Source organism: Nerophis lumbriciformis, linkage group LG11, assembly GCF_033978685.3.
Source record: "Nerophis lumbriciformis linkage group LG11, RoL_Nlum_v2.1, whole genome shotgun sequence".
NCBI lineage: Eukaryota > Metazoa > Chordata > Actinopteri > Syngnathiformes > Syngnathidae > Nerophis > Nerophis lumbriciformis.
The window spans coordinates 41,183,057-41,196,287 of record NC_084558.2 but is presented as its reverse complement, the minus strand read 5'-3'; the positions used below and the strand labels follow the sequence as shown (position 1 = coordinate 41,196,287).

Genomic DNA, 13,231 nt, shown 5'->3' with positions numbered 1-13,231 from the left:
CAATTGCTTGCCGTGCTACCGAGGACCTTTGTCCTTGAATTGCTCACACACTCCGGCAGATTCAATGGGGGTACCGTAAGATTTTTTGTTAAAATAAAGCCAATAATGCAATTTTTTATGGTCCCCACAAAAGTATCGAAAAGTATCGAAATACAATTTGGTACCGGTACCAAAATATTGGACAACCCTAGTATGTAGTATTCGAGGGGTTGTTAACTGTTTTGACTTTGGGGACCAACCTTTTCTCTACAGAGGGGACCGGGGCCCACTCAAATATCCACACTGAATTATTCATTTTACTCTTGATTTTAGTCATATTCAATACACACTGGCTTAGTTCAGGCTGATTAAAAAAATAAGTACTAACCAATTATACTGCATAAGAAGAGCTCAGCAGCGCATGCACTTTTTGCGTCGGATGAAAAGAGCACAGATCCCTCCCTAAACCACCGTGGACCGCGGACATTTGGTTATTCCCCAACCAGCAACGTGGATCCAACGTTAGACATAACTTATAATTTACAAATAATTTTGCAAGGTTGTTTCAAAGTCAGTTTTAAAGGACATGTATGTATAATCAACGTCATATCAATGTCCTGGGATACTACTAACCGACTCCTACTCTATGGTCTGACCATATTTGTAGAGAGAACACTTGTCCGGATGTTATCCACATCCGTATTGGTTTACGGTGTTCACACCAGACTAAATGAACAGGACCAGAGTTAAAAAGGGATGTAAGCGATGATATTACGGACCTTCGATCCCTCAGGCGGTAGTGCATCATAAAGCGACATCAGTGTGTAAAGGATATCACCACATGGGCTCAGGAACACTTCAGAAAACCACTGTCAGTAACTACAGTTGGTCGCTACATCTGTAAGTGCAAGTTAAAACTCTAATATGCAGAGCCAAAGCCATTTATCAACAACACCCAGAAACACCGCCGGCTTTGCTGGGTCCGAGCGCATCTATAATGAACTGATGCAAAGTGTAAAAGTGTTCTGTGGTCTGACGAGTCCACATTTCAAATTGTTTTTGGAAACTGTAGACGTCGTGTCTTCCGGAACAAAGAGGAAAAGAACCATCCGGATTGTTATAAGCGCAAAGTTGAAAAGCCAGCATCTGTGATGGTATGGGGGTGTATTAGTGCCCAAGGCATGAGTAACTTACACATCTGTGAAGGCACCATTAATGCTGAAAGGTACATACAGGTTTTGGAGCAGCATATGTTGCCATCCAAGCAACGTTATCAAGGACGCCCCTGCTTATTTCAGCAAGAGAATGCCAAGCCAAGTGTTACAACAGCGTGGCTTCGTAGTAAAAGAGTGCGGGTACTAGACTGGCCTGCCTGTAGTCCAGACCTGTTTCCCATTGAAAATGTGTTGCGCAATATGAAGCCTAAAATACCACAATGGAGACCCCGGACTGTTGAACAACTTAAGCTGTACATCAAGCAAGAATGGGAAAGAATTCCACTTGAAAAGCTTCAAGAATTGGTCTCCTCAGTTCCCAAATGTTTACTGAGTGTTGTTAAAAGGAAAGGCCATGTAACACAGTGGTAAGAATTCTGCCATTAAATTCTAAGTTAATGATTATTTGCCAAAAAAAAAATTTGTTTCTCAGTTCAAACATTAACTATCTTGTCTTTGCAGTCTATTCAATTGAATATAAGTTGAAAGGGATTTAAAGTGAAGTGAATATGAGGTGGCGACTTGTCCAGGGTGAACCCCGCCTACCGTCCGAATGCAGCTGAGATAGGCTCCAGCGACCCCCCGCGTCCCCAAAAGGGACAAGCGGTAGAAAATGGATGGATGGATGGATGAATTATATTTATATAGCGTTTTTTCTCGAGTGACTCAAAGCGCTTTACATAGTGAAACCCAATATCTAAGTTACATTTAAACCAGTGTGGGTGGCACTGGGAGCAGGTGGGTAAAGTGTCTTGCCCAAGGACATAACGGCAGTGACTAGGATGGCGGAAGCGGGGATTAAACCTGGAACCCTAAAGTTGCTGGCACGGCCACTCTACCAACCGAGCTATTTATTTATGATTTACACAATGTGCCATCTTCACTAGTTTTGGGGTTTTGTAGTTTGTCCGAGTCCATGGTTCTCGCCCGGAAAAGGGTAGCGTGCCATCTCCGGGTTGGGGAGGAGATCTTGCCCCAAGTGGAGGAGTTCAAGTACCTCGGAGTCTTGTTCACGAGTGAGGGAAGAGTGGATCGTGAGATCGACAGGCGGATCGGTGCGGCGTCTTCAGTAATGCGGACGCTGTATCGATCCGTTGTGGTGAAGAAGGAGCTGAGCCGGAAGGCAAAGCTCTCAATTTACCGGTCGATCTACGTTCCCATCCTCACCTATGGTCATGAGCTTTGGGTTATGACCGAAAGGACAAGATCACGGGTACAAGCGGCCGAAATGAGTTTCCTCCGCCGGGTGGCGGGGCTCTCCCTTAGAGATAGGGTGAGAAGCTCTGCCATCCGGGGGGAGCTCAAAGTAAAGCCGCTGCTCCTCCACATCGAGAGGAGCCAGATGAGGTGGTTCGGGCATCTGGTCAGGATGCCACCCGAGCGCCTCCCTAGGGAGGTGTTTAGGGCACGTCCGACCGGTAGGAGGCCGCGGGGAAGACCCAGGACACGTTGGGAAGACTATGTCTCCCGGCTGGCCTGGGAACGCCTCGGGGTCCCACGGGAAGAGCTGGACGAAGTGGCTGGGGAGAGGGAAATCTGGTCTTCCCTGCTTAGGCTGCTGCCCCCGCGACCCGACCTCGGATAAGCGGAAGAAGATGGATGGATGGATGGATAGTTTGTGAGCCCCTTTTGAGCTTGTTTTGCACAGTTAAGACCAACATTTGTCTTCTGTCTCCCCAGGACAAGCATCGCCCCCTCTCAGCATGGACAACTCCACCGTCAAAGACGAAGCCTTGCATCAAAGAGCTCCCAACAACCCTGTCATTAAAGTCACCTCAAGTAAGCCTTTCCAGAAAAAATCAATCTTTATTATTTACCGTAGAAACTTTTTTTAATCATACTCCCTCCTCCTCCCGGTCATCCTAGACGAGGCTTGCCAGGGAGATAAATCGATTTTCTGTCAAATGGAGGTCCTGGCTCGCTATTGTTCCATCCCTGGATATAATAAGCTTTGCTGTGAATCTTGCAGCAAAAACCTCACCAGTCCACTTCCCACCTCAGAAGAACCTCAGACGTCCACGTCTTCCCACCTGGCTGCCCACCAGTCCTCTCTACCTACTGCCACCCGGATTCCACTGCAAACCACTAAAAGCGCCAGCCGACGGACGCGCTCCACCACCCCCGCCGCGGCGTTGACCACCGTCGCCTCGACCACCACAGGCGGCAGCGACCCGGTGCCTCTTCTACCTCCAGCGCCGCCGACAGCCTCCAAGGAGCGCAGGCCCAACAGCACTTTAGGCCCGCTAAAGTCAAAAAGGGACCGCTTAGGATCCGAGAGGGACTCCGCTCGCGGGGCCGCGTAGCATCACCTCACTTTTTCCTCCAGTGGACTTTGAGCAGACGGGCGATTACCTCAACCAACCTCCGAAAGAGCGAGGGCCAAGCGCTGTCGTCGGCGCTCCAGAGACGATACAAACGCAAAGGTGCTGTAAACTCGAAGAGCAAAAAATAATGTGACGACTGTATTGCTTCCTCCGTGTTTGTTTCTGTGGACAATTGTTGCTGTTTTTCCTCCGCAAGTGCATCAGAACTACTAGTGAACTCGCGTGGTGAACAGGCGGGAGGTGTTAGCCGTGTCGACTGTGGAGGCTAGTCTATGCCACTCAGGTAATTTATGGACCTTTCATGTCAAATACAGACGCATGTATCTCCATTTTCAAAAATCTTTGGTGGACCCAGCCAGTAAGGCTAAAGCTTATAGTTATTCCAACATATTTTTGCACTTAAAAGATCTCAAAAACCTCATGGAAATGCAGAAAAAATAGATTAAAAAAAAGTAATGTAGCTAAAAATCTTTTTTTTATTTTTTTATATTATTATTATTAATCAGTCCAACAAAATAATACACAATAATACAATAATAATACAATTTTAATTCCAAAACCAAACCCGACCCAGCAACATTCATTAAAATGAATGCGTGAATTGTTTTAAAGGGGAACATTATCACAATTTCAGAATGGTTAAAACCATTAAAAATCAGTTCCCAGTGGCTTATTATATTTTTCGAAGTTTTTTTCAAAATTTTACCCATCACGCAATATCCCTAAAAAAAGCTTCAAAGTGCCTGATTTTAACCATCGTTATAAACACCCGTCCATTTTCCTGTGACGTCACATAGTGAAGCCAACACAAACAAACATGACGGAAAGAACAGCAAGCTATAGCGACATTAGCTCGGATTCAGACTCGGATTTAAGCGGCTTAAGCGATTCAACAGATTACGAATGTATTGAAACGGATGGTTGTAGTGTGGAGGCAGGTAGCGAAAACGAAATTGAAGAAGAAACTGAAGCTATTGAGCCACATCGGTTTGAACCGTATGCAAGCGAAACCGACGAAAACGACACGACAGCCAGCGACACGGGAGAGAGTGAGGACGAATTTGGCGATCGCCTTCTAACCAACGATTGGTATGTGTTTGTTTGGCATTAAAGGAAACTAACAACTATGAACTAGGTTTACAGCATATGAAATACATTTGGCAACAACATGCACTTTGAGAGTGCAGACAGCCCAATTTTCATCAATTAATATATTCTGTAGACATACCCTCATCCGCGCTCTTTTCCTGAAAGCTGATCCGTCCAGTTTAAGGGACGGTGTGAGCCAAGACATCCAGGGGGTTTAGCTCGCTCGTCTACGGGAACAAACTGCCGCCATTGCTTGCTGTGCTACCGAGGCCCTTTGTCCCTGAATTGCTCACACACTCCGGCAGATTCAATGGGGGTCTGGCGGCAGATTTCTTTGACTTTATCGTTGGAAATGCATCTGCTTTGAGTGTCGCAGGATATCCACACATTCTTGCCATCTCTGTCGTAGCATAGCTTTCGTCGGTAAAGTGTGCGGAACAAACGTCCAATTTCTTGCCACTTTCGCATCTTTGGGCCACTGGTGCAACTTGAATCCGTCCCTGTTCGTGTTGTTACACCCTCCGACAACACACCGACGAGGCATGATGTCTCCAAGGTACGGAAAACAGTCGAAAAAACGGAAAATAACAGAGCTGATTTGACTCGGTGTTTGAGAAAATGGCGGATTGCTTCCCGATGTGACGTCACGTTGTGACGTCATTGCTCCGAGAGCGAATATTAGAAAGGCGTTTAATTCGCCAAAATTCACCCATTTAGAGTTCGGAAATCGGTTAAAAAAAATATATGGTCTTTTTTCTGCAACATCCAGGTATTTATTGAGGCTTACATAGGTCTGGTGATAATGTTCCCCTTTAAGTCTCAGAATTTGCTTTTAATACACAGTCACATGATATAGGAATATTTTTAAATGCTATAAACTTTCTTGTTGGACCTTTTAATGAGGTATTTAGTAGAGGTGTGGGAAAAAATCGATTCGAATTCAAATCGCCATTTTCACGTTGTACGATTCAGTATCGATTCTCGTTTTTCAAAAATCGATTTTATTTTTTTATTTTTTTATTTTTTTATTTTTTATTAATCAATCCAACAAAACAATACACAGCAATACCATAACAATGCAATCCAATTCCAAAACCAAACCCGACCCAGCAACACTCAGAACTGCAATAAACAGAGCAATTGAGAGGAGACACAAACACGACACAGAACAATCCAAAAGTAGTGAAACAAAAATTAATATTATCAACAACAGTATCAATATTAGTAACAATTTCAACATAGCAGTGATTAAAAATCCCTCATTGACATTATCATTAGACATTTATAAAAAAAAAAAAAGAGAACAATAGTGTCACAGTGGCTTACACTTGCATCGCATCTCATAAGCTTGACAACACACTGTGTCCAATATTTTCACAAAGATAAAATAAGTCATATTTTTGGTTCATTTAATAGTCAAAACAAATTTACATTATTGCAATCAGTTGACAAAACATTGTCCTTTGAAATTACAAAAGCTTTTTACAAAAATCTACTACTCTGCTTGCATGTCAGCAGACTGGGGTAGATCCTGCTGAAATCCTATGTATTGAATGAATAGAGAATTGTTTTGAATAAAAAAAATATCGTTTTTGAATCGCGTTGAATCGGAAAAAATCGATTTATAATCGAATCGTGACCCCAAGAATCGATATTGAATAGAATCGTGGGACACCCAAAGATTCGCAGCCCTAGTATTTAGCGTTACCATTGTGAATCAAAGAAATTATGAAGTGTTACAAATAAAACTGCATTATCTGAAATTTAAAAAAAATAATTCTTGATTTTTTTTTTTTAGGACATTTAACGGTAATATTTTATTATCAGATAATTTTTGAGTAATTTAGCCTAAAAGCAAAAGGAAACTTGGAGGTATGTAATAGTGTTTTATCGCTTATTACTTCATTAAAGTCCATAATATCCTAAATAATAAGTGGCCTCCACAGTCATCACCCCTGGCAGGAAGCATCATAGCTTCTCCGTACTTGGTGCTCTTTTTTGTTTTTGGTTTCCAAATCCAATTTTGGGGATTAATATATATATATATATATATATTTTTTAGCTATCCAAGTCCACTGTCGATACACATCGGTGGAAGATCACTTATGCTTTAAAACCATCAGAACAATATTTCTTTTTGTTACTGATATATATTTTTCTGATAATAATGTAAATAGTGTAAATTCCTCCCCATTAGGAAAAAAAATAACATGCAAAATAATAATGATAATATTAAGAGCGGAGTGTGTGTGTGTGCGTGTGTGCGTGTGTTCGTGTGTGTGTGTGTATGTGTGTTCGCAGCCGGGAAGTGCAGTTGCTGTTATCGTGACGCCATTCCCGCCTCGCAGTGTATAACAACGCCATGTTTATTGTATAGTTCTTGTATATACTGTACGTTGGTGATGAAAGCTTTAAATGTTAATATTTATTGAATTTTTAAGTGGTACGGAGAACATTAAAAGAAAAACAAACATGTCTAAAAAAAACTGGGAAAAAAAAGGTTTGTGTTATTTCTTGAACCTTTTTTTTAAATGTGCATTTCAAAAACTGCATATGGCTTAGTAAGTGCTACAATTCTGTGTATAGGTGAACGAGGACAAAAATATGTACATACATAGATACATTGGGCCAAAAAAAAATGTACGCAGTATTCCCTTGTTTATCGCGGTTAATAATATAGATCAGTGTTTTCAACCACTGTGCCGCGGTACACTAGTGTGCCGTGAGATACAGTCTGGTGTGCCATGGGAGATTATCTAATTTCACCTATTTGGGTTAACAATATTTTTTGCAAACCAGTAATTATAGTGCTGTCTAGAGCTCGGCAGAGTAACTGTGTTATATTCTTCCATATCAGTAGGTGGCAGCCGTTAGCTAACAGCGGGAGGCAGTGTGCAGGTAAAATTGAGTCTAATGCTTAAACCAAAAATAAACAAAAGGTGAGTGCCCCTAAGAAAAGTAAGTAAAGCTTAGGGATGGCTATGCAGAACGAAACTAAAACTGAACTGGCTACAAAGTAAACAAAAACAGAATGCTGGACGACAGCAAAGACTTACTGTGGAGCAAAGACGGCGTCCACAAAGTACATCCGAACATGACATGACAATCGACAATGTCCCCACAAAGAAGGATAAAAACAACTAAAATCTTCTTGATTGCTAAAACAAAGTAGATGCGGGAAATATCGCTCAAAGGAAAACATGAAACTGCTACAGGAAAACAGCAAAAAAAGAGAAAAATCCACCAAAATAGGAGCGCAAGACAAGAACTAAAACACTACACACAGGAAAACAGCAATAAACTCCAAATAAGTCAGGGGGTGATGTGACAAGTGTGACAGCACTTTGAGATAAGAGCTATATTGATGCATGATTGGTTATGGTTTAAAGTCATACCCAACAATTGCGACAACGACTTTTTACTGCCAATTGAGTTTCGTGTTTTTAATAATGTCTGCTGGTGGTGTGCCTCCGGATTTTTTCAACACAAAAAATGTGCCTTGGCTCAAAAAAGGTTGAAAAACACTGATATAGATAATCACATTTTTATTATTTGTAATAAATCAAATATTTTCAAAGTTAGAGTATAAAAAACTGTTTACAACCATCTAGATTTGCTTTTTTCAACATTGCTAGAGCTTACCAAACGTGAATAACACCCATACACTACAGTGGTGTGCCGTCAGGGCCAGCAAGGCCTTCTCTGCTGGCCTAACATAACCAGAAATCATGATCATAATTACAGATAAAAGTATTTTTTAATTTACTTTCCCTAAGTATCTAAAAGTATTCATATTCTCTTCATGTCATATTATGCTCCTTAAGATTATAGTTTTTATCCAATCAGAATTCAGCTAGCTTATGTTGCCATGCTGTACCAAATCTGTCCGAGGCCTTCAGAATCAACAATGCAGGCGTCTATCCACTGTAAGTAAGCGGGCACATACAGTTGATTGAAAGTTTTGATAGCCAATCAGATCACGAGTTGTTGTCAGAAGCCTATCTAGGTAGCCTGATGTTAACGAGACTATGATTGGATACTCACTTGCCATTCCAAAGTGAGTATCCAATCACATGTTGCAACTTAGCAGGAAGCAGGAAGTGTTTACCCACAAAGAAGGAGAACAAAACGTTGATTAGGTGGCAGATATATATATTTGCAAGGCCATTTTCAAGAAGGATATTTAAAGAGAAACCACATCTTGTGAGACGATGCCAGCGATGAAATGGGGAAATGCCCGCCATTTCTACTCGAATCAGCCGACTACGAGCGGTACCACTGGCTTATACGGCCGTCGAATGGGTGCTTCAAAATGTGAGTTCAAATATTTTATTTCTTTATTTTTGTCACTTTTAATATATTTTTTCACATTTTAATTTTGACAGTACCACCCAAGATATGTTTTCATTGCTGATGCTGTCACGTGCGAAGGGTCGCAGCTTGCTGCGAGGTTCGTTCCCCCGGGATGCAAACGGACCACTCCGGACAGGACGTGCAGGTAGGAACATGATTTATTTGTAGAACTCAAACAAGTACCAAAAACTGAAAATAATCAATCAATCAATCAATCAATGTTTATTTATATAGCCCTAAATCACAAGTGTCTCAAAGGGCTGCACAAGCCACAACGACATCCTCGGTATAGCCCACATAAGGGCAAGGAAAAACTCACCCTAGTGGGACGTCGATGTGAATGACTATGAGAAACCTTGGAGAGGACCGCATATGTGGGTAACCCCCCCCCCCTCTAGGGAGACCGAATGCAATGGATGTCGAGTGGGTCTAACATAATATTGTGAGAGTCCAGTCCATAGTGGATCCAGCATATCAGTAAGAGTCCAGTCCACAGTGGGGTCAGCAGGAAACCATCCCGAGCGGAGACGGGTCAGCAGCGCAGAGATGTTCCCAACCGATATACAGGCGAGCGGTCCACCCCGGGTCCCGACCCCGGACAGCCAGCACCCCATCCATGGCCACCGGATCTGTGTGTCTCCCCTTCCACAAGGGATAGGGGGGAGCAGAGGAGAAAAGAAAAGAAACGGCAGATCAACTGGTCTAAAAAAAAGGGGGGCTATTCAAAGGCTAGAGTATACAAATGAGTTTTGAGATGGGACTTAAATGTTTCTACTGAGGTAGCATCTCTAACCGTTACCGGGAGGGCATTCCATAGTGCTGGAGCCCGAATAGAAAACGCTCTACAGCCCGCAGACTTTTTTTGGGCTCTGGGAATCACTAATAAGCCGGAGTTCTTTGAACGCAGATTTCTTGCCGGGACATATGGTACAATACAATCGGCAAGATAGGCTGGAGCTAGACCGTGTAGTATTTTATACGTAAGTAGTAAAACCTTAAAGTCACATCTTAAGTGCACAGGAAGCCAGTGCAGGTGAGCCAGTATAGGCGTAATATGATCAAACTTTCTTGTTCTTGTCAAAAGTCTAGCAGCCGCATTTTGTACCAACTGTAATCTTTTAATGCTAGACATAGGGAGACCCGAAAATAATACGTTACAGTAATCGAGACGAGACGTAACGAACGCATGAATAATGATCTCAGCGTCGCTAGTGGACAAAATGGAACGAATTTTAGCGATATTACGGAGATGAAAGAAGGCCGTTTTAGTAACACTCTTAATGTGTGACTCAAAGGAGAGAGTTGGGTCGAAGATAATACCCAGATTCTTTACTGAGTCGCTTTGTGTAATTGTTTGGTTGTCAAATGTTAATGTGGTATTATTAAATAAATGTCGGTGTTTAGCAGGACCGATAATCAGCAGCAAATAAGCCAGAGGAAAAATGTGCCGATCGCACTCGAAGCAAATGCTAACACTTAGCATAGGCAAAAAAACAAGGAATACTCACATAACTGTAGCATAAGCAAACAAAGAAGCTAGGCCGACCGCAGTCTTAAATAAAGCCTCTGATTAGTTGTCGGGGAACAGTTGAGCGTCCCGAACACCAATCAGAGGCAGGTGAAAATAATAAGTAGCCAAGGTAACTAAACAAACTCAAGGGTGCACAACAACAGGAACTAAGGGAGTCCAAAACTAACAGAAAATAACAAAAACATGATCCGGGCCACGGATCATGACAGATGCAGGTTTATTGATTTTTAAATGCGCCAGAAAATAGCCCGTTTTGTACACTGTTGAGGTGATTTAATGCCCAGTAATGCGTAAATGTGTTTCTGTATAGTATTTCTCCAGCAAGGGTCATGTGGTGACATAAATGATGGTATTTTGAGAGGTAATCATTGAAGTCGGACATCACTGAAGGCCTAGGCGGGAAACGCACGGCCCGCCACTGCCATATAGTCACTTTACACTAATACATAGTAGCCTTGAGCGTGTTCTACTGTAGATCAGTGTTTTTCAACCACTGTGCCGCGGCACACTAGCGTGCCGTGAGATACAGTCTGGTGTGCCGTGGGAGATTATGTACTTTCACCTATTTGGGTTAAAAATATTTTATGCAAACCAGAAATTATAATCTGCAAATAAAGTGTTGTTGTTGAGTGTCGGTGCTGTCTAGAGCTCGGCAGAGTAACCGTATAATACTCTTCCATATCAGTAGGTGGCAGCCGGTAGTTAATTGCTTTGTAAACGTCGTATCTAATGCTTAAACCATACTTGCCAACCCTCCCGAATTTTCCGGGAGACTCCTGAAATTCAGCGCCTCTCTCGAAAACCTCCCGGGACAAATATTCTCCCGAAAATCTCCCGATTTTCAGCCGGAGCTGGAGGCCACGCCCCCTCCAGCTCCATGCGGACCTGAGTGAGGACAGCCTTTTTTCACTACGGGAGGACAACAGGGTGACAAGAACTAAATCATCCAGACTAGAGATAAATTGTATTATTATGTTTATCTTACCTAAAAATAAATATATTTATTAATTTAAAAAAATAAAAAAATAATAACTCAATACATTTGTACTATATTTTGCTAAAAACATCAAAAAACATTTTTTTGTATTTTTTCTGACTCCTTATTACACCCAGCCATAGAATTATACCGGTACATTAAAGTAAACATATTTGAAATAATACATTTTAAATTATCATAATAATTCATTTAAAATGACCATATTTAATTATTAAAATAATTGCTTGTTTATCAACAACTTTAGCATTTTATTCATTACATTTTTAAGCTCTCAGAAGCCAAGTTATGTTATATTCATGTTATATTTATGCAAGTTTGAAGTATCAATTATCCAAACACAGTTTTGTTTGCATATTTTCAGGATGTAGATATATATATATATATATATATATATATATATATATACAGTATATATATATATATATATATATATATATATATATATATATATATATATATATATATATATATATATATATATATATATGAAATACTTGACTTGGTGAATTCTAGCTGTCAATATACTCCTCCCCTCTTAACCACGCCCCGCCCCACCCCCCACCCCTCCACCTCCTGAAATCGGAGGTCTCAAGGTTGGCAACTATGGCTTAAACCAAAAATAAACAAAAAGCGAGTGCCCCTAAAAAAGGCATTGAAGCTTAGGGATGGCTATGGAAACTGAAACTAAAACTGAACTGGCTACAAAGTAAACAAAAACAGAATGCTGGACAACAGCAAAGACTTACTGTGGAGCAGAGACGACGTCCACAAAGTACATCCGTACATGACATGACAATCAACAATGTCCCCACAGAGAAGGAAAGCGTCCGCACAACTGAAATAATCTTGAATGCTAAAACAAAGCAGGTACGGGTAATAGCGCTCGAAGGAAGGCATGAAACTGCTACAGGAAAATACCAACAAAACAGTAAAAGCCACCAAAATAGGAACGCAAGACACTACACGAGGAAAACACCAAAAAACTCCAAATAAGTCACGGCGTGATGTGACAGGTCGTGACACTTACTTTGAGACAAGAGCTATATTGATGCATGGTTGGCTATGGTTTAAAGTCATATTCAACAATTGCGAGAACAACTTTTTACTGTAACTACTGAGTTTACATGTTTAAGGTTTTTTGCTGGTGGTGTGCCTCAACAAACAAAAATGTGCCTTGGCTCCAAAAAGGTTGAAAAACACTGCTGTAGATTACTGTACTCAGGATCCTTTAAGCCTCATCGCTATGGCCGTCGCCTGGCTGTCAAAACACGGTCACGACATGGAAACTCTTTGCCAAATTTGAGGTAATTACCGTATTTTCCACAACCACTAAGTTTTACAAGAAACATTTTTTGCATTATTTTATTAGCCGCAAAGGACTATAAGCCGCAGATATATACGTTGTGAAATTAGATACTTACATCGAAAAATTAAAACGGCTGATTAAACTACACAGAAAAAGTTATTCATGTCTTTATTCGTCCTTTATGAGATTAATAACATGTTATCTTTTTCTAATAAGGTTCAAGATGTTTATGAAGATGGATTATTCTTGTAGGTCTACGCCTGGGCCCCTGGAGAGGGGGTCCAGACTGAGGCCAAGGGAAAAACAACTCATAGCCATAGCACACATCCCTCTTACATGTTTGTACGTGCAGTGATTTCTCCAGATTCTCTGAACCTTTTGATGATATTACGGACGTAGATGGTGGAATCGCGCATTTGTTCACAAAGTGGTGACCCT

General features: G+C 41.4%; 1 protein-coding gene across 2 annotated transcripts in view; it reads left to right on the top strand.

Moving 5' to 3' along the window:
• adamts14 (ADAM metallopeptidase with thrombospondin type 1 motif, 14) overlaps window positions 1-4,845 on the top strand; it is a 101,230-nt gene extending 96,385 nt beyond the window's left edge. For both annotated transcript variants that reach the window (XM_061966575.2, XM_061966573.2), the window contains exons 21-22: window positions 2,874-2,972; window positions 3,060-4,845. In XM_061966575.2, the coding sequence (XP_061822559.2) occupies window positions 2,874-2,972; window positions 3,060-3,496 (536 nt within the window). In that variant the 3' untranslated portion in view covers window positions 3,497-4,845. The remainder of the gene's footprint in view (window positions 1-2,873; window positions 2,973-3,059) is intronic.
• The last annotated feature ends 8,386 nt before the right edge of the window (window positions 4,846-13,231 follow it).